At 39.0% G+C, this 19175-nt stretch overlaps 3 protein-coding genes across 3 annotated transcripts; 2 read left to right on the top strand and 1 right to left on the bottom strand.

The window, feature by feature from the left end:
* Nucleotides 1–3433: 3433 nt before the first annotated feature.
* Nucleotides 3434–5996, bottom strand: LOC110771582 (Transcription initiation factor IIF, beta subunit). Its single transcript, XM_021975905.2, has 6 exons — nucleotides 5631–5996; nucleotides 5179–5290; nucleotides 4487–4617; nucleotides 4313–4387; nucleotides 4084–4233; nucleotides 3434–3906 (listed from the first exon to the last, which is right to left on the bottom strand). The coding sequence occupies exons 1-6, from the start codon at nucleotides 5829–5831 to the stop codon at nucleotides 3790–3792; spliced, it is 786 nt and encodes a 261-aa protein (XP_021831597.1). The 5' UTR covers nucleotides 5832–5996; the 3' UTR covers nucleotides 3434–3789.
* An 884-nt stretch (nucleotides 5997–6880) lies between these two features.
* On the top strand, nucleotides 6881–9109 carry LOC110771529 (cysteine proteinase 15A). The gene is made up of 4 exons (XM_021975840.2): nucleotides 6881–7418; nucleotides 7500–7619; nucleotides 8265–8508; nucleotides 8646–9109. Exons 1-4 carry the CDS (start codon nucleotides 6957–6959, stop codon nucleotides 8921–8923), a joined length of 1104 nt encoding a protein of 367 aa, XP_021831532.1. The 5' UTR covers nucleotides 6881–6956; the 3' UTR covers nucleotides 8924–9109.
* Nucleotides 9110–12600: 3491 nt separating this feature from the next.
* On the top strand, nucleotides 12601–14907 carry LOC110771523 (protein SHI RELATED SEQUENCE 5). Its single transcript, XM_021975833.2, has 2 exons — nucleotides 12601–13951; nucleotides 14464–14907. The coding sequence occupies exons 1-2, from the start codon at nucleotides 13261–13263 to the stop codon at nucleotides 14877–14879; spliced, it is 1107 nt and encodes a 368-aa protein (XP_021831525.1). The 5' UTR covers nucleotides 12601–13260; the 3' UTR covers nucleotides 14880–14907.
* Nucleotides 14908–19175: the final 4268 nt, after the last annotated feature.

Genomic DNA, 19175 nt, shown 5'->3' with positions numbered 1-19175 from the left:
GGATCTAGTAATTATTGCTGCGGAAAATAGTGCTCTCCTTTTCATTTTATTTGTATTTCCTTTATGTTAAGGCTGTGTATACTGTTACTTTTGGGCAGGGGAACCTTTTTTTCTGGGCTTCTATATATATATATATATATATATATATTCTGTTATATAACATATATAAGATGAATTCGAGCTTTACGTACATGGAATGGATGAAGTTGCATACATGGTGGTGACACCAAGATTACATGTGCATCTAGAACACGTGGCACGTTGACAGCTAGGGTGTTTATAAATACCGTGCATCCTCTAGACAGCCATATGCATATTGTACGGGAGCAGATCATTCGAATTAATTCGCATTATTACGACTACTGATGATGTTCTTCAGATGCAATTAACGTTGATTAACCCATTCGATCACATAAATCAAGGAAAAACCCCATGATTAAGATGTTGGAAAAATTTTAGGAGGCAGCAATAACCAACCGGTCGAATGCAAAAGAGTGACTTTAAACAATTCAAAGTAATGTTTAGCACTTTCGAGACAATATGAATGAATCTTCTCGTGTCTCTTTTTTCTTTTCTTTTTTTCCCGTAGGTACCTTTGCCATCTAGTCAAAATGGACAATGCTAGCTAGGCCAATCACGCAATTCTTATCTTACGTCGCGTTCAGTGTTAGCAAGCTAGGGTTCTTCAACATTTAGTCTTGTACGTATACCCTCTCTCTCTCTCTCTCTCTCTCTCTCTCTCTGTGATAGATGTGGGTCATTGCTTGAATGCACCATTACAAAGAGGATCACTTAACAAAGTAATTAAAATGAAACATTTCAAGCCACGTTGAAGCCTCTGAAACCAACAAGTTTTAAAAGCTTTGGGCTTGGGGTAATGCTGTGGTCTACCCCCCTATCATGGATTCATGGTTGGACGTGTTTCATGCTTTCTCTTTTAGTCTTATGCTATTGTCTCAACTTTCATTACTTGTTGGTTTAAAAAATGTGCATAAAACATATGTTCGGCATCTAAAATATTGCCAGACAGATATTATATTTGAACCGCCGCTCAACTAAAACTAGACCCACTTATATTTAAAAGTCTCTGATCCAATTGATATCCAACTAATGCTTGTACAATTTATAAGGTGATGATGATTTGAACTAGGATATGACTTGCTGTGGGCGACTGTCCCAGTGAGATGCTGAAATTCCGGGTTTGATTCTTTCTTCTTTTGTTCTTCTGGATAATTAATTTATAATTTGTCCCTCTCTCTGTGATTTCTACATGTATAGCTATGAAGATGAAAGTTGAGGTTATTAAATTATTGGGGTTCTTGGAATGATCATGTACAATCTTCCAAAACGCATCAGTAGAATACGACAATAAGAAGAACAAAACTCTATGTGCATGTTTGGTAAATGAAAATTGGAATGAGAGATAAAGGCGAACCGATTAATCCCTTGTTTGGAAAGATATCTGTAGCTTTATGTGGGTTGGTTCTTGGTTGGTTTCTTTTTCATATCTTGTACCAGATAAACCCACTAGTACTGATTCTTTATTGCTTTTGTTTGGCTCTTTTCTTTTGGCACAAAAGTGATTCCACCCACCGCCAATTGCACTGTGTGCAAACATTGTAAAGGGCTAGCTATGGCTGGATGGATGGAGCTAATTAACACGGATATTTCTTTTGAGAAACTTACTGCATGATTAGACATGCTCACGTAGATTATCATGAATTAATTGCGTGTCAAATCATCTATAACATACTAATTAATCGCTGTCCATCAAACTCAAGTTGGCTTTCTCCTTTTTGACTATATATATTTTATTTTTTTTGGTGATTAGGGCATGAAATGGTTTCGTTTAACTTTACCTTCATAAATGCCTCAATATATATCTCTCTGTGTGTCTAACTCCATGAATGAATTGGTTTGCCACTTTTGGCATCCACGTTCATGGGAGTGACAGAGTTCCCATTAGCCTTCGCTTTCATGAATTGCAGCATTAATGAGAAAGGAAGGGTCCCAACGCTGGGCTATCCCAACCCAACCCACTAACTAGTGCATTTCCATGAACAAGTTGATGCCTCCATCGCTCGCTCGCTCGCTCAGTTGATCATGTTGTTTGAGAATGAGAAGATAGATATAGATAGTATTGGAATCTTACTTTCGTGGTGCTAAAGTTTGCTCTTAAAATCTTCCAAAGGTGACAAACAAGATTCCTAGTTGGTCAATTTCTTGCTCCTGTATACGCTGAAATCAGTGGCCCTTGGGTGCTTGACAATTGACAAGGCCTCGATAGACCTCATTAATTCTAGCTAGGCATAATTAATTAAATAATGTGTATCTTCATGCAATTTATATTGAAACATTCACTCTCACACTCGGTAGTACTAGTTGGTGGGGTTCATTTATTTTGTCACGTCATTATAAATGTCAATTACCAAGAAATCTTCCCTTGTTATTAAGACTCCCACTAGTCTAATCACACCGTAACCCATGCATGAAATATTGGATTAGGGTTTCTATTATCTCTCTCTCTCACACACACACTACTATACTAAGTAAAGTAATTAATTTAAATAAACATGGATTGGGAAACTGACCTGCATACATATATATGCGAAAGAATCTAACCATTTGTTTGACTTGACATGATGAATAATATCTGTATATGCATTTGTGCCTAGAAATAATAATGTGCAGCTAGCACGTAATGATGATATTCGAGAAAAAAAGGCATAGCATGGGCATCATAAAATTTTGAATAGCAAATCTACATGTTGGTCTAGTGGCGGCCGCTGCTTTAAATTTTCAAACAGTTAGGTTTCGTATTCCATATTCATACAAACTCATTATTCATTTATTGAAAGCAAAATAAAAAAAGGTTCAAAGAAAGAAAGACAATGCAAAAGTGATCCTCGATCGTCTTCATTTGCTCGCTTGATTAAGATACAGGTCGCATTCCAAGGCCTCCCCCAATAATTCAAGTCTTCCACTGAGTTTTGCATTGAAATTAGGGTTCGATCATCTGTCTCCTTCGGGTTAATTTTATATCAGAAAGAAAAATTAACCAAATGTTGCAGTATCAATGTAGAAAAGCATACCCATTGACTAGCCCAGTTTATTAGCGGCTACTCGCCTCTTAAACAATGGCTGATCCAATTTGGACCAAAATCTCAGGCCCAAATGTTCAATTAGTCTGGGCCCATCCTTAAGTTGGCCTTACGTGTCCGAAGAAAGGAAGATGAGAGAGGTACACAAAAACTTGATTAGGAGGAGCAAATACCCCACACTGACTTGGGGAGAGGCATTCATCTCGGGTATGTAAATTGTAATGATGTATCTATATGGGGAGGATAATTCCAATCCAAAACCTCAGAAATGTGCATTTGTTTTGAAATTTTAAATGGGTGATGGATATTCGAGGCGATACGCACTTGTCCAGTAAGTATCAAAACTGTTCTCAAATTTTTCAATTAAAATCCTTGGTGAATGTTTTAATGTACAAGCTAATTTCAAATCACACATGCTTGCCTAGTAAGTTTATCTGTTTATGGAAGCATTTAACCGTCTCTTGTCAGATCAAACAAAGATTATAAGTTTATAACTGCACCTTTCGGGCTGTAAAAAAATATAGGAAAATAAAAAGTAAGCTATTGCCTCCCATGTTACAGTTCTTGTCGATGGTGTTACTCTGTTGCCCGCACACGACGGGCCACCCTTTCTTCTTGCTGATTAATCTTGAACTACCTGTTCTCCGAAGAAAGATTGGAGGGTGCTAAACTAGGCAGAGAGAAAAGCTTATTCAGCAGTATCCTCAACAGATTTCTTGTACTCCGGCTTAAGCTCATAAGTACCCTGGTTAGTTCCTCTTTTATTGTACACGCAGAGCTCATTCAATATCTCTTTCAAGAATTGCTGCACATGAAGAGAACATTTAAAAAATGTAACCACTGTTCAGTTAACACAATATGAAATAAGTTTCTAACCCAATGCAAAGACATTTATGTAAAGATCTGAGCTATTCATAAAACGAACTAACAAGATCTGAGTATAGCATTTAGCTAAGCATAAGCAAACAGCTAAGAGACATACAGCAGGCTGATCGGTTTCTTGCACAAGCTGCTTCAAAGTCCAATTTGGTTGTCTTTCAAATAACTTGAACACGATATCCTCCAGTTCCCCACGGTCTCTTCTAGTCCTTTTCATGTCTGATTGTTTAACCGGTTGAGTTTTCTTCTTATCCTGCCATAGATAATTCAAAAACTTATTCCCTGTTTTGGTATTAGTTTGTGCAAAGAATGAATAGGAAGGAAGTTGATACCTTGGAAGTGGATGAAATCAAGCCAATCATACCAGGCATGGGCCTCATATGTATTCCTCGGTCATTGTCGATCACCTTTAAAATGAATTAAAGCAACAAGAGAGACAAATAAAATCAATTATTCATATACAACGAGAGCTGTTATCTCAGAAATGTATGGAAGATAATGGCTACCTGTATTTGCCTATTCTTGATCATTGACTTGTTTGTCCTTTCACGACACAACTTTCCATACTCCTCAATGTTTGAACCATGGGGCTTCATGTCAAATTTATGCTCTACTTTCCCTTCCATAGAAACCTTGCCTAAAATGAAGACGATTTTTTTACTACAATAAAAGGGTGAAGAAGTAAAATGTTCTACAACTATGAGATAAAGGCTAGTAAAATGGTTGAGGAGGAAAGATAAAGGCACAGTCATAACATAGGATTTGATAGACAAAATGGCGCTAGATAATAGATAAAGCAATTAGGCAATAAAGTTGTACAGGTTAGCCTAAGTAGTTGGATACCCGGGCATGCATGTTCGTAATCTACAACAGAATTACATCATATGTCTTCGACCAATCAATTTCAACAGCCCAAAACCCAATTTTTTTCCATATTTGTTTAATGTGCCATGGTCAAATATAAAAAATCTCGCTACTTAGACTAGGCACAGCGCCATCAGTGCTAAAATCATGCCGACATATCATGAAACCATAAACACCATCATGAAAGAGAAGAAATGTTTGCAATCAACACAAAGTTGAAACATTAGCTTGAAAGTGCATTATTTAAACAAAAAAGGAAGAATTACATTAGGTATTTACGAAAGAAAAAGTATAAATAGGATGAGTGCCAGAAGATGTAATTCCTGATCCTCACCTTGATTTGTCTCGGAGAAAACGCACATGGGAACGAAGTCTTTAAACATATTCAGGGAATAACTTTTAGGCAAATTCGCAGACCCACTGCTGCCAGCCATCTCCATTTTGAACTGCTTGCAAAATTAGAGAGCATAAGCAAACAATCAATGGAGAATAGAAAGGAAGAAGCATTCGGCTTTGAAATCAATATGAGCTACAAAACTCCAATCAATCAAATTGTAAGAATGAGACTATGATCACAAAAACACAAGCAATCAGTGGTCGAGCACAACAGAAATTAGGGTTTTACAAAAGAATAAGTAGCAATTAAGCTTAAGTTGCAAGGTAATTGAACTGAAGCTAAAATGTTCAAAATTCTAGCCCTAATTAACAAATTCATAACAAGAACTCGGAAAGCACACCAAGTATACTCAGAAAAGCGATCGAATTGCAAAAAAAAGTAATAAGAACCTCGAGGGAAGAGGGGTCGTCGGCGCGGAGGGGATCGAGAGAGAGGACGACTTTGGAGAGAGGGTGGGGATCAGAGGGATTGTGAGAGTTCCATGACTTGGCTACGACCACCGGGCACTTCATCAGCCACACCGGGCTCTCGGCCTTCCCTGTGTCCAAGTTCCTGCTACTACTACTACCATTACCACGCTCCTCCTCCATCGTCTCACTTGTCTCACTTCTCAAAACCTCCCAAAATCTTAGGGATTGTTGCTGTTTCTGGCTGACCAGAGACCCCCAAAGCTAACCGCAAGTCAAAATTTGTAAGAAAAGGAGACGCTCTCTTCTCTTTGCCTTTGCGCCTCTGCCTTAACTAATTAAACCCGACGCACAGCAGCCTTTAAATCACGCAAATTTTGTACGTGTCGTCGAACTGTTAATTGAAAGAGAAGAATAATCGTCGGTTATTTGACTTTTACCCGGTTGCAACCAATAAATCTCTGGGTTAGCGTAGGCTTGTGTACGCCTGATCTATACCCCTGAAAGCAGGCGGTAAAAGTAATTATAGAATTACGAAAAACGCCGCGTTTGTGTAGGCGTCTGGTAAATTACCGTGCACTCTTGGGTCAGAAGACTCGGAACCTGCCCCGCCTTTTGCTTTGTTGGTTCTTTTGTATGCTCAAAGTTGGGCTACCCAAGTAGGCCCAAAATTAAGTTGAGCTAACCCTAAACACTACCTAACAAGAATTGGGCCGATTTGCCCCATATAGATTTCAGTTCACCAATACTTGAATGTAGTATGACGACCCAATATGACATGCCTTTAATACGTTGGATTTTACAAATGTGGGTTAGGTCAGTTGACCGAGGGAGTGTGCTCGCCTTATTACACTCGAGTTCGTTTCTCTTTTCGTACTTTAAATAGTTTAGAATATAACTCGTAAAAAATAAAAATAAAAATAAGTGTTGCCTCCAATTTTTTGAGCATCTCTGGCCTAAATTCACAATTCAAATTAAACAAAATGAATTAAATTAAGGAAGGGGACATTTTTATGGAGGGACGCTAGATGACAAGCAACAATAATGGAGTAGAAGCCATCACCATGTACCAAAAAGTCGTATGTAGCAAAGGGAACCAACCCATCTCTTACTCGTATTTCGTTTTTAGCTCAACTTGATGACAAACATACGAACCAAAACAAACCACGTGTTTACAAAGTTACAATCTTCTGGGAAGCACACCCACACAAATAACCAAACCCAAAATATCCGATATCTCTGAAAAATCTAATAAAATCCCTTCATTTTAAGGCTTCTCAACGCTCCTCATACTCACACACACTAGCAATGGATCGCCCCACCACTCTCTTCTCCCTCCTCCTCTTCCTTTCTCTCCTAAGCTCTGCGCTCGCGTCCCCTGTAACTCCCAACGACGATGACCCTCTGATCCAACAAGTCGTACCGGAAGCCAACGACAATCTACTCCTCCACGCCGAGCGCCACTTCTCCAGCTTCAAAGCTACGTTCGGAAAGACCTACGCGACTCAAGAGGAGCACGACTACAGGTTTGGCGTCTTCAAGGCGAACCTGCGCCGAGCCAAGCGGCACCAGGGGCTCGACCCCACTGCCGTCCACGGTGTCACCAAGTTCTCCGATCTCACTCCGTCGGAGTTTCGACGGAATTTTCTCGGACTAAAGCGTCTCCGGCTGCCATCAGACGCTAACAAGGCTCCCATCCTTCCTACCAATGATCTTCCTACCGACTTCGATTGGCGCGACAAAGGTGCTGTCACACCGGTGAAGGACCAGGTAAATATTTTTGTTTTTTTGGTTTTTGGTATGTTTATTGATTGTTAACTTTGTTTTCGGGGGGTGTGACGGTGAAATTAGGGGTCTTGTGGGTCGTGCTGGGCATTTAGTGCGACGGGAGCTTTGGAAGGAGCTCATTATTTGGAAACTGGGGAGCTCTTGAGTCTGAGTGAGCAGCAGCTTGTGGACTGCGACCATGAGGTTCTACTCTTTTACATTTTTTTACCATTAATTACTTTGATTACCCTGTGTGTATATTTAATCTTAGTTATCTTGCTAAGAGAATGAATATTCTGTTGATCTTTGCTATACTTAAAAGTATTAAACTTTTCCTAATTGAGTTGAACAAAACCTGAAAGCTAGTTGCTTCATTCAGTGTATGAATTTGACTGTATTGCAGTGTCTCTAACGATTTCTGGTGTGTTAGAATAAATTGTATTGTTTTTGTTCTTCCATTTACTTTTCCAATATGACATGCGTTTGAATATTTGATTTTTATTGAAGATACCGTAAACTAAGAGAAATATGTGTTGTTCGAGACAGTATGCTGTTTGGTAAACATTCATGGTGCAGAAAAAAACTGTGACTTTGACATGTACTAGTGGCAGAGGCAGTGTCAGCGTGTGTTAATTTGGGCAGCCGGCTTCTACCTTAATCCTTATTTCAACATTGGGATTAGGGATAGGGAAGCCACAGATTTAGATAAAGCTCTGCAAGTGTCAGTGTGTGTTAATTTGGGAAGTTGGGTTGCTTCCTTAATCCTTATCTCAACACAGGGATTAGGGAAGACAGCGATTTCACTGTCACCATGGCATTCTCTTATATCAAAGCCTGTACCTTTTGCAGTGTGATCCAGAAGAATATGGTTCATGCGACTCGGGATGTAATGGTGGGCTGATGAACAATGCATTCGAGTACACACTCAAGGCTGGTGGACTAGAGCGAGAGAAGGACTATCCTTACACTGGGACTGATGATACCTGCAAATTTGACAAGAGCAAAGTTGTTGCTGCTGTATCTAACTTCAGCGTTATTTCCACAGACGAAGATCAAATTGCTGCAAATTTGGTGCACCATGGCCCTCTTGCAGGTACTTTAGTTTAGCATTCGTAGAAATGGATTCTTCTCTCTTTTTGATCTTTTACTTGTACGATTTTAGTAGAATTAAACAATGTAGCTGGAGACAATGGCAATGAATCTTGAATTTGTTTCGCATGGTGCGTGCAGTTGGGATCAATGCCGTGTTCATGCAAACATACGTAAAGGGAGTTTCATGCCCTTACATCTGTGGAAAGCGTATCGATCATGGAGTGCTTCTGGTGGGGTATGGTTCTTCTGGTTTTGCTCCGATCCGATTAAAGGAGAAGCCTTACTGGATCTTGAAGAACTCATGGGGACAGAGTTGGGGAGAGGAGGGCTATTACAAGATCTGCAGAGGTCATAATTCATGTGGGGTGGATTCCTTGGTTTCCACTGTTGCTTCTCTGCATACATCCAATCCCTAGATAATATATGGGGGCTTTGTAAATATAGTCTGATCTGATCTCCTAGATAATGTAGATCATGGGGTTAATAAGTTCATGTCGTGTTGCCTGATGTTGACGTTGTATAATAATTTATGTGTTTATTTAAATGCTACGCTTTGGTGGTTGTAATTTATAAATTTATGTCATGAATTTATTTATAATTAATTGTATCCTTTAAACTTTACTAAATTGGGTTAGACCAACCCCCCTGGGTTAACCTGGTTGAAGAGATGGCCTGTTCTCTGTTGTTTCTGTTGTGGGCCTCTGTTACCCAGATTCGTACACTGAGTTTCCGTCTAAAGCCTTTTTACCGGGCCTAGTTCCTTCATATGCATTCTCTTTAGACTTTGGGCCCAAGTTCCCTTTCTGAGGGGTTAGTTTGACCCCATTTTATTATTATTATTATTTTTAGCTGCCCTTAACCACTTAAACTATAAGTTCTTTGTAGCGCAGTTTTTCTTAGTTAATTTTATATTTTGTTTTTAAAATTAGAGAGTACTTAGGTCATAAGGTGTACTTAGTTAATTTTAGGATTCGTTTAATAACACTCTAAAAATGTATAAGCAATAGTAACGGAGAGGAACTTCGGGTGCATCGGCATTTGCTCTTTACCACTTGAATTATAAGCCTCATACAACTAGCACAGTGTTTCTTAAAATTGAGGAATACATTATCCTATAATTATATGAAATAATTCAAACTTTTTAATTCAAGAATGTTCCTTTTCGTTTTTATAAAAAGTCGAGGAGGCAGAGGCATTTCTCCCTTTTTCATCCTTTTGGTTCCTTTCCTTCTTTTTATTTTTTAATTTGTGTATATCCTTTTGCATTATTTCCTTTCGTGTGTTGTTTTGCTCTAGGCTGAGTGAGTGAGTGAGTGAGTGAGTGAGCCTTTGGCAAAGAGAGGGAGGATATAATGTGGGTGTGTAACCTTTCGTGAGACATAATGACATATTATTATCGGCTAATATACCAGTAATCTCTGCTTTATAAAGGCGAACCTAGCGTCTATAAATTCAGCCTAAAAAACTAACTTCTCATGATGTCGGGCAGTGGGCACATGCACTTGACACTGAGACCCCACCCCAACTTCAACTTGGACCCACCCCTACCCTACAACAATATACGGAGGGGACCACCTCTACATCTACTCTCACCGGCCCCACCTTTACTATTCACGTAATTACGTATTGGGCAGGCAAGTTCCTACTATTTACATTTACGTAATTAGGTAAATCAATGTAAAGAAAATAAAAAGATGAAGAAGGTCTTTCCACGTGGGATTGGGTATGGCCTATCTATGATGTTAAGAAGCATGGATGGGGGGGGCTGGGGGAAACTAGAGCATGGCCGTTGTTGGTAAAAACTGAGCTTTTGACATCCGGCTCATCGAGAGGAGGAGTGAGAAAAAGGAAATGAAAGAAGACGAAGAAGATAAAGAGGAAGAGTCAACTTGAAGAAGAAAGCACTGGGCTCGAGAGTGAAAGACTACTTAGACACAATAATTGGGACTTCCACACATCAATTCATATCTCCAATTAAAACCCCTCCACTCCATCCTTCCCTTTTCTCTCTCCATCAATTCAAAATTTTTTCTTTTTCCTGGAATTCTTCTCAACCTTTTTCTTTATTTATTTCGATGGTTGATTATTGTCTTCCTCGTCCAAATGTCCCATTTCCACATCAACACCTAGGTGGCGCAATTGATTTGATTTCAAAGCTACATGATTTGGTTCCACAATTTAACTTTCTCAACAACAAAAAATCTAGCTATAGTCTAAATTATGTTAGATTAATACACTCTATGGTAATAGGACACAAATTGAGTACAAATGAACGAGCGATATTCCACATCTACAACCCTCTCAAATTTTTGATTGGAGTGGTATTTGTAATAAAAGCAAGGCTCCCTAGTCTAACTTTTTACCCTATTTTCGGGGAGGTATTTTTGACTAATAAAGCATAATTAATATTTTTCAAAGTAGTAATACTAATTAGATGGAAGCTTTTCTTTGTTTAATGGCCTCACTCATTCACCAACACCGACTTACCATAGTCAAGATCAGTGTACGGCGCGACTACGGCTAGGCGGCCGGAGTCCGTACTTTTTGATATAATACCAATTGAAATCCAATAATTAGTGGGCACTAATTCGGGGGCTTCACGTGATTTACTTTGATAAAAAGGCATTTTCTCTTACAAATTGGCAGCTTTTGGTCAAATGCTTTAATTATCTCCAGTCATGGACCTCATGCTAATTGGCAGGCAACCCATGATTTCTTCATTTCAATCTGAAATATCCATATTATTTAGGGGTCAAATATTTTTGTTCACCACTAAATTTCATAAAAACTTTATTAATTTTAATTAAATAATAAAAAGAAAGAGGAAAACATACCCTTCAATCGAGGGACCAAAAAGTATAGACTAGAATGTATTGCATTCGTTCCTAAAGAAAGCTTAAAAATGACCTCTTTATATTACCTTTGTGTTTCGTTGTTTCTTCTTCTTCTTCCTTTTTTTTTCTTGTCTTAACCTTTTGTGTCTCATCTGTACATATATTTTTGTGCAAAAAGCACTGTTCCAATACAAACTGTTGCGCTACTACCCAAAAAAGTCATGCGCACGAAAACAGTAGGATTGAAAACAAGTGACTTTTCATTAAAAATAAAAAAAATAAAAAATAAAAAAAAGTGACAGCAACATATTATTTTTATAAAAAAAGAAGAGAAGAGAAAAGGGTGCATGAATTTAGACAATGGTTTAATCCCATCCCATCCTATTCATGTAATCTAATCAATTATGAAATTTTGGGATTAACCAGCAGTCAAATCACATGTTAACAACGTTTAGCATATAAAAAGTGTGCCGTATAATCTGTGTCTACCCAAAATTAATATCACCTTCACCTTGGGTAAATAACTTTTAATACAGTTTATTACTGTACCAATAATATTGACAAATGTACAAGTACGAGATGAGTTTGAAAAACTTGATTTTGGAGCCTGCTGGCATATAACCAACATAGATCTGGGTGCATGCCCTACAGCGCATAGGAACAGCCCTTGGAGCCTAATTCTGTTAAATATACCCATCAAAAGATGTTGACCCTAATGCAATTACTAAAAAACCCAATTTCGTATCAATTAGTCAATCGTAAAATGATTACACGAAGAATTTTGAGGGGAATACGAGGCATCCGACGATGAGAAAACTAATACAGGCAAGGCTTTCCCTAGAATTTCGTAAACCTCCAAATTACGTTACCTCACTAAATGTTTATTTTCGGTGTTATGGGAAATTCGTTGGATAATGTCACGGGCGCTCCTCCTACAAACCATCCATCTATTTATATAAATTAAAATATGTCATTAAAAGTACACACGTGGCCTGCAGATATACGTCGGTGATGGAGGGTTTTGAAGGAGCATGGGAGGATGACTACGCGATGTTCTTTTCCTTTTTTTTGGTGAGAAATTGAAAATGGGTAAAAATAAAAAAAATCTTAATTATAGGGATTGGTCAGAAAAAGTGGTAAGCGGGTTTTCCGGTGCAATGACGAATAAGCAAAAGCTGATGTAGTGACACGTGGACGAATGATGACCGTTGGGTGGTGAAACGACGATGGGGAGGTTCATTGAAACTGGAAGAAGACTCCGAGAGAAGAATTGGCGAGTGATAGATCTTTTTTTTGTTGGTTCCCCTCACTCATCAGTCCATCCTTTTTTTTTTGGGTAACGGGCATCAGTCGATCTTTCAGTCGCTCACAGTCAGTTTCTCTCTCACTCATACACAGAAAACTTGCATATGTGACACAGAGAGAGAGAGAGAGAGTTGTCAAGTTGGCGCAGTAGTTGTCATAAATGAGGAGGGAAGGAGGGAAGGGAGGGAGAGGGGTTAAGTTAAGTGAGGAGCAGTAAGAGCAGGGTGGGTGCAGTTTACATGGCGGCGTTGCAGGGCTCTAATTCCGTGCCATTATTATTGCTTCGAACTACGACAGAGAAGTAGAATTCAATTCAAAAACCTCTCCAGTTGCTCACTCTACCCAACCCAACCCAACCCAACCCTTTCCCTAGTTCTATTTTCTAATATTCTTACCCTAAAATATTCCCAACAATTGCCCTTCAAAAAGCTGCCAAAACCCCGTAACAAGATCACACATAGATTCACACACACTCACAGAGTCACAGAGCTAAGAGAATGAGGTCAAAAAGCAAAGCTGGCTCAAACCCTGCTTAATTAATATCCCTACAGTACCAAAGCTCCTCAAGATTTTGATGATATGGATTTGTACCCAAAATTGAGGTCATCAGAGAAATGGCTGGCTTGTTTTGCTTAGGCGGAAGAGATCAAGCTCCAACCAGCAGCAGCAAACAAGAGGGCCGAGGAGGAGGAGGAGGAGATCAAGAAAGAGTGGAAGGAGGAGGAGGAAACCTGTATTTGTACAGATCATCAAACGAGGGACAGGCCGAGATCTACAACAAGGGCTTCGAGATATGGCCTTCCCAGTATCATCACCCACACCAGAATTTGAACTACTACTCGTTTGGAGTGGATCCTAGTTACAGCCGAAGACACTTACACAACGACGACAACGACCACAACCACAACCACAACGACGTCGTCTCTGCGGATGATCTGTCTTCAGGATTGAGACTCGCGGTGATGAGGCAAGGTGGTGGGGGAGGGTTAGGAGGGTCGAGCAGCAGCGGCATGAATTGCCAAGACTGCGGGAACCAAGCCAAGAAAGACTGCCCTCACATGAGGTGCAGAACTTGCTGCAAGAGCCGAGGGTTTCAGTGCCAAACCCACGTCAAGAGCACTTGGGTTCCTGCTGCCAAACGCCGAGAGAGGCAAGAACAATTCTCTGGTCTGCAACAAAATCAACAACAACAAGAACATCAGCAACAGCAGCTACAGTTTCGAGGAGACAATCCCAAAAGGCAGAGAGAGAGTCAAGGGGGGGCGGGCTCTCTTGCCTGCGTTCGTTTGCCATCCAACACGTCAGGTAAACTTGTAGTTTACAATACAAACAAATATATAACAAAATTACACCATCACCATTCACCCAAGCTTAAAGCTTTTGCTTTTATTTATAAATTAATTAAACTTGAGAGTATTTTTTTTTCTTTTCTGAAGAGGACTGTAATTAATTTTGCTCCATGAAGAAAGTTCAACAAACTCGTCTGTTGCCTAAACAAGGTAACAGCAAGATGGATCTTGATGAAATTAAATCTGGACTCTCGCTAGGAGGAGTTGCCATCAAATCTCCATATGGATCGTTTGCGTGTGGGAAAGTCCACCTAGCGAGCTAACTCCATAGTCCACAGTCACCCACTCCACTCTTCTGCTTTTCTTCTTTTCATTCTTATTCTTTCACTGTTTGTTAGTAAAACTGACGAAAATAATAATGTCCCATGAATTTTCTTTCCCTTTTATTTCTTTTAACACTCAAATACATATTAATTAAGAAAACTTATTTATTTAATTTTCTCTGTTGCGGTGGAGTACATATACTAGGGTTGGAACTGGCACAATTTCCATCAGAAGTGAGTTCACCAGCGGTGTTCCGTTGTGTAAGAGTAAGTGCAATGGACGATGCAGATGACCAGTACGCCTATCAAACGGCTGTCAACATCGGAGGCCATGTATTCAAGGGACTTCTCTACGATCAAGGCCCCGATGGTCAATATTACCCAAGTTCTAGTACTGGAGGAGGAGGAGAAAGCTCCTCAGGTGGCCGTCATGATCATCAAGAAGGCGGAGGAGCCCATCCACATCATCAGCAACATAATCTGGTTACAGTCGCAGCCACTGCCGGCACCACCAGCCACGGGGGAAACCCATCTACCACCTTGCTCGACCCATCACTCTTCCCAACTCCACTCAATGCTTTCATGGCTGGTACGCAAATCTTCCCACCCCCAAGGTCTTAGAAAATTAAAAAAAAAAAAAAAAAAAAAAGCCCCCCCAGTCTAGCAGCTGATATTAATTGTTCTTAATTTCGAGTTTCGTTCAATTTAACATCATGCACTCAAGTAGAAGAAGAAGGCCTAGGAAGTGGAGGAGGAGAGGATGATTATGATTGATGAAGACGATCGATATATCTTGTGGGGATGTTTGGTTTGTTCGAATTTCAATTCTGATTTTCGTTGTTTATTACTTTGATGATAACTGTTATCGATGATGATGACCCCATTAATGATTAATCTAAATTAGAATTGAATTAAACCATTAATGTTGTTTTGGTTTTGGTGGTGTGGTTGGTTTGTGCCGCATGCATTTGGATATGCGCGCAGAGAAATTGTTTGTTTATGTTATGTTTATAATTTGGTTGACTAGTTTATACTATCTTCTCTTGTAGTATATATATATATATAGATGAGTGTTGTTTTGATATCTGGGTTGATATTGAATGCGCTTTCTGAGGGGTGGTGAACTCGAAGCCGCTTTTTCCCGTTTATCCGTTCTCTTGCCGGATGAAAATGGGACGAACTAGGTTTCGTGTTTGGTTAACCAAACTATCTTTTATATCTTCTTTATTTCAAAAAAAATATTCTGTCAAGAAAGAGAAAAATGAGTTGAATAAAATAAAAAGAAAGAGAGAAAGGAGAGGGCATGGGGCGGTCCAGATTTGGTTGCAAATAAGCTTTTGGATCTCATGCATTACCAATTGGCAGGTAGGCATTCCAGTACTACACTCCAAAAGGAGAAGAAGCTCTCTCTCTCTCTCTCTCTCTCTCTCTCTCTCTCTCTCTGTGATATGAGCACAGATTTAATTTGTTAAGCCACGGAAATGGATAATTGTAAAGGCATTTATGCCAACTACTTACCTGCAAAACTGCAAAATTTAGTCCCTTGAATAGACATTCGTAGATGTGACTTCTATGGTAGCTAGCTTAATTGCGGGGGGCGATGAAGTTGAATGCAGCTGAGAGTCTGAAAGTAAGTGCATGTGATGTGTTATATATATATACATATATATGCAGGCTATAACTATATAATGAGATATAGGGTGAGGTAAAAATAGCATGCATGATACATAGGATCTTAATGGCGCTTCCCTAGACTGCTACATTTGGTACTTAGGAAAGAAACACAAAGGTTACCCAAAACTTGCCTAGTTTTGTAATATCTCTGACCCTTAACATGTGCATTATCATCTCCACCGCTCGATTCAAACACCCCACACTCCTCTTATACGTACACAGTACACTCTCATCTTCAATTCTGTACGTATTCTGCTATATATGCATGTGTTATTTGTTCATGATTGGGTGTATTTAGAAACTTAGGTTACTTGTAATTAATCGCATGCAGGATATAGAATTAACTGTTTGATATTACAAACCAGTAATATAAGCACGCGTAATTAGTACGATGGGTGAGATAGATCTAGATGTTAGGCTGGAGAACGATGCATAGTCAAGATTTAAGAAACTTGGATAGGGAGACGTACTGGCGGTATGCTTGATTGACATAAAATACAGAATTGTAAATTGAATAGTGAATTCAATATGGATATGGTGAAGAACTTTGTGTGGTGATGTATACATATATATATAGAACGCATATGATATGATATGAGTTAACAAATGAATACATATTATGCGCATGCACTCATTGCCTAAAACTTTAATAGACATTTCAGTGTGTTTCTTCATGTCAAATAATCATATGTATCAACGAAAGCACGGCAAAACGAGGAAAAAGAATGGTGCTTGCATTGCATGAATGTCGATCTAAGGCTGTATCCTGTATGTGTATGCAACAAATATGGACCTAGTGAAGGATATTCAAACGATGACAGTCAAACAACCGTGTGAAGGAAAAAGGAGGTTTGTTCAGATTGTTAACTTGGAGTATGGACCTAGGCAGCCAGCCAGACTATCTGATTTGACCTCTCACATCTCGTACGTCAAGATTCTAATTCATAATAATAATAATAATTATTTTTTAAACAAAAAGGTTGTTGGCTGGCCTCTACTGATAAAATCTAGTTTGCAAAAGTTGCGGCATGCTTGTTTTGTTTAACGTGGAATGTGGTGGCATTCAAACAAGTTTGAATATGGGGAGCTAATCTTGAAGACTGAAGAATTAATGCCTTTGTTATTAATATGTACGTACGGTTACCCTAGCCCTAGCCCTAGAACGAAAAAGTGCAATATTTATGGAGCTTTTATATTTAAGTTTCCAATTGGGATCGATATCGATCATGACTCATGAGCAAGGTTTGAAGTAATGAATAATATGCTGCAGCCTGGAAGGGGTAGGTTGGGCCAAATCTCATGATCGTTTTGGAACTCTGTGTGTGTGTGTTGTGTCGTTTTCAAAGATGAACATGACTCAGTCTGATGATCCAAATTAATTGTATTCAAAAATTATCGTTGACGCATCAATAAACAATTAATGAAGAAGGAAACAGTTTCTCTGTAGACTGTAGCAAGTTAGCTATAGAGGTTGAAGGGCTTAATTCGAATCTCCGGGTGTCTTTCTGTATCTCTGACTTTAATGTCCTGCACTGCTAAGCTTGTGAGTTGTGAACTTGGTGGTATAGTATAGAAGATATGGAGGTGAATTGGTTGGACAATTATAAGCAATCAAATCATCCTTATTTCCTGGCTTTGTGCATAATATATAAAGTTCACGAGTCATTAGCTGGTGGCCATGGGGGGAGAGAAAGAGACAAATTCCTGTTTAACAAAGGGGAAGGTGGGTGGGGTACCGTATATGCAGGATGGATATATAGGATAGTAATTACTATATATTGTCTTTTTATATATTGGCTTATTTAAGTTACATCCTTGTAGAGTCTACTAATACTATGCATTGTATTTTGATAATATTTTTCTCAAAATTCAATCTCTCAAATAACGAATATATAAAATTGATGGTTTGAATCATAGAAATACAACACGGAATAGACAATATCTCTCCATCCCCTCTCTCTCTCTATATATATATATATGTGGGCACATTATCAATAATGGTACGGAGGAGGGGATATAATACAGATTAACGTACGTAAAGTAGAGAGTGACACACATAAACAAGTTTATGAAAGGCCAAAAGGGCTTTAGAAAATAGTGAAAGCAAGCTAGAGTGACTTTGTTTGAGACAGGAAATGGGCATGATTTCGAGTTGTAAGTTGTAGCTGTGTGATGACGTCGTTCATCCATTCTTATATTCTAGCCAGCTACGTGTCGATTAAAAAAGAAAAACTGAAAAATCCCCACATATGAATATGATATGACCAAGTGGATTAAAAGTTGGGTTTATTTCTGATACAACAGCATCTCCAGGGCTAGCGGAGTCTTTAGAGCTAGGTTGCGGCCAGGCGCATGCGAATTTACTGTTTATCTCTTTCTTCTCCAGTCCTTGGCCTTTCTTGTTACCACCAAGAGCTACAGCGTGGTCCAAACATATCCCCGCGTCTCTGCTACATATATAGCAGCATCAGCAGCTAGGGTTTCTGTTGCAGTATCAGTCTGTATGTGTGGTGCTTATCCTTGTGATTACCATCACCCTTGTCTATATATGTTCCCAATCCCCTCACTTCAAGGCACAACTATCATTTTGTAGGATACTTATTTAATGTCTCTGCAAATCCATGCTGGCCTCAAATTTGTCTCATCAAGTCATTCGTATATATGTAATGAAGTTGTTTTTTATATCCACCAAACCAAACACACATTCCCAATTCATTCTTTGTTCTAGCATTGTTGAAACAAGTCTCATGTTCAAATCACCCAAAAAATCACGAAAAAAAAACAAGTAAATCACTTAGCCTTGTAGGTTATGCTAATCCCATTCATAAAGTTGATCAATTAGCTCCTAATAATGTATTTTTTTTTAACTCTTTTTGTTCTAATTTTACTTAAATTTAAAAGGTGATTTTTAAAATATTGGTGAATGGGTTGCTTATAAGATTTTTTTTTTTTTTTTTTTTTGGGTCTAAACCATGAGGTGGTCCTGGATGGGCCCCAACTATGAGTGGCACCTTTAAGCCTTAACCACAATCCAGACTAATCCCCACTCACACCGAGTCAGCCCATAAGGGGTAAAGTGTTGGCCAAAGTGGTGACTCCGTACGAGAGCAGGGATCGAACCCCTGACATCTCTTAAGGAATGAAAGTGCCGAACCACTCACACCAACCACCTTGGTTACTTCTTCTTCTTTTAATTGTACTATAAAAGTATAATTTTTTTTATATTTATTTTATATTTGAAGT

The sequence above is a fragment of the Prunus avium genome, chromosome 1 (genome assembly GCF_965620075.1).
Source record: "Prunus avium chromosome 1, drPruAviu1.hap1.1, whole genome shotgun sequence".
Lineage (NCBI taxonomy): Eukaryota > Viridiplantae > Streptophyta > Magnoliopsida > Rosales > Rosaceae > Prunus > Prunus avium.
Note: the sequence above shows the minus strand (reverse complement) of the source record. Positions and strands in the feature narration are given on the sequence as shown.

Excerpts from the sequence above, each read along its gene's own strand:
- LOC110771582 (XM_021975905.2), bottom strand. The coding sequence starts at position 5,831 with ATGGAGGAGGAGCGTGGTAATGGTAGTAGTAGTAGCAGGAACTTGGAC. Across the intron at positions 5,291-5,630 it reads ACGACCCCTCTTCCCTCGAG|TTCAAAATGGAGATGGCTGG; the intron begins GTTCTTATTACT and ends TTTTGCAAGCAG. Across the intron at positions 4,234-4,312 it reads TGATTTCATCCACTTCCAAG|GATAAGAAGAAAACTCAACC; the intron begins GTATCAACTTCC and ends TATCTATGGCAG.
- LOC110771529 (XM_021975840.2), top strand. The coding sequence starts at position 6,957 with ATGGATCGCCCCACCACTCTCTTCTCCCTCCTCCTCTTCCTTTCTCTC. Across the intron at positions 7,419-7,499 it reads TCACACCGGTGAAGGACCAG|GGGTCTTGTGGGTCGTGCTG; the intron begins GTAAATATTTTT and ends CGGTGAAATTAG. Across the intron at positions 8,509-8,645 it reads GCACCATGGCCCTCTTGCAG|TTGGGATCAATGCCGTGTTC; the intron begins GTACTTTAGTTT and ends TGGTGCGTGCAG.
- LOC110771523 (XM_021975833.2), top strand. The coding sequence starts at position 13,261 with ATGGCTGGCTTGTTTTGCTTAGGCGGAAGAGATCAAGCTCCAACCAGC. Across the intron at positions 13,952-14,463 it reads TTTGCCATCCAACACGTCAG|GGTTGGAACTGGCACAATTT; the intron begins GTAAACTTGTAG and ends TACATATACTAG.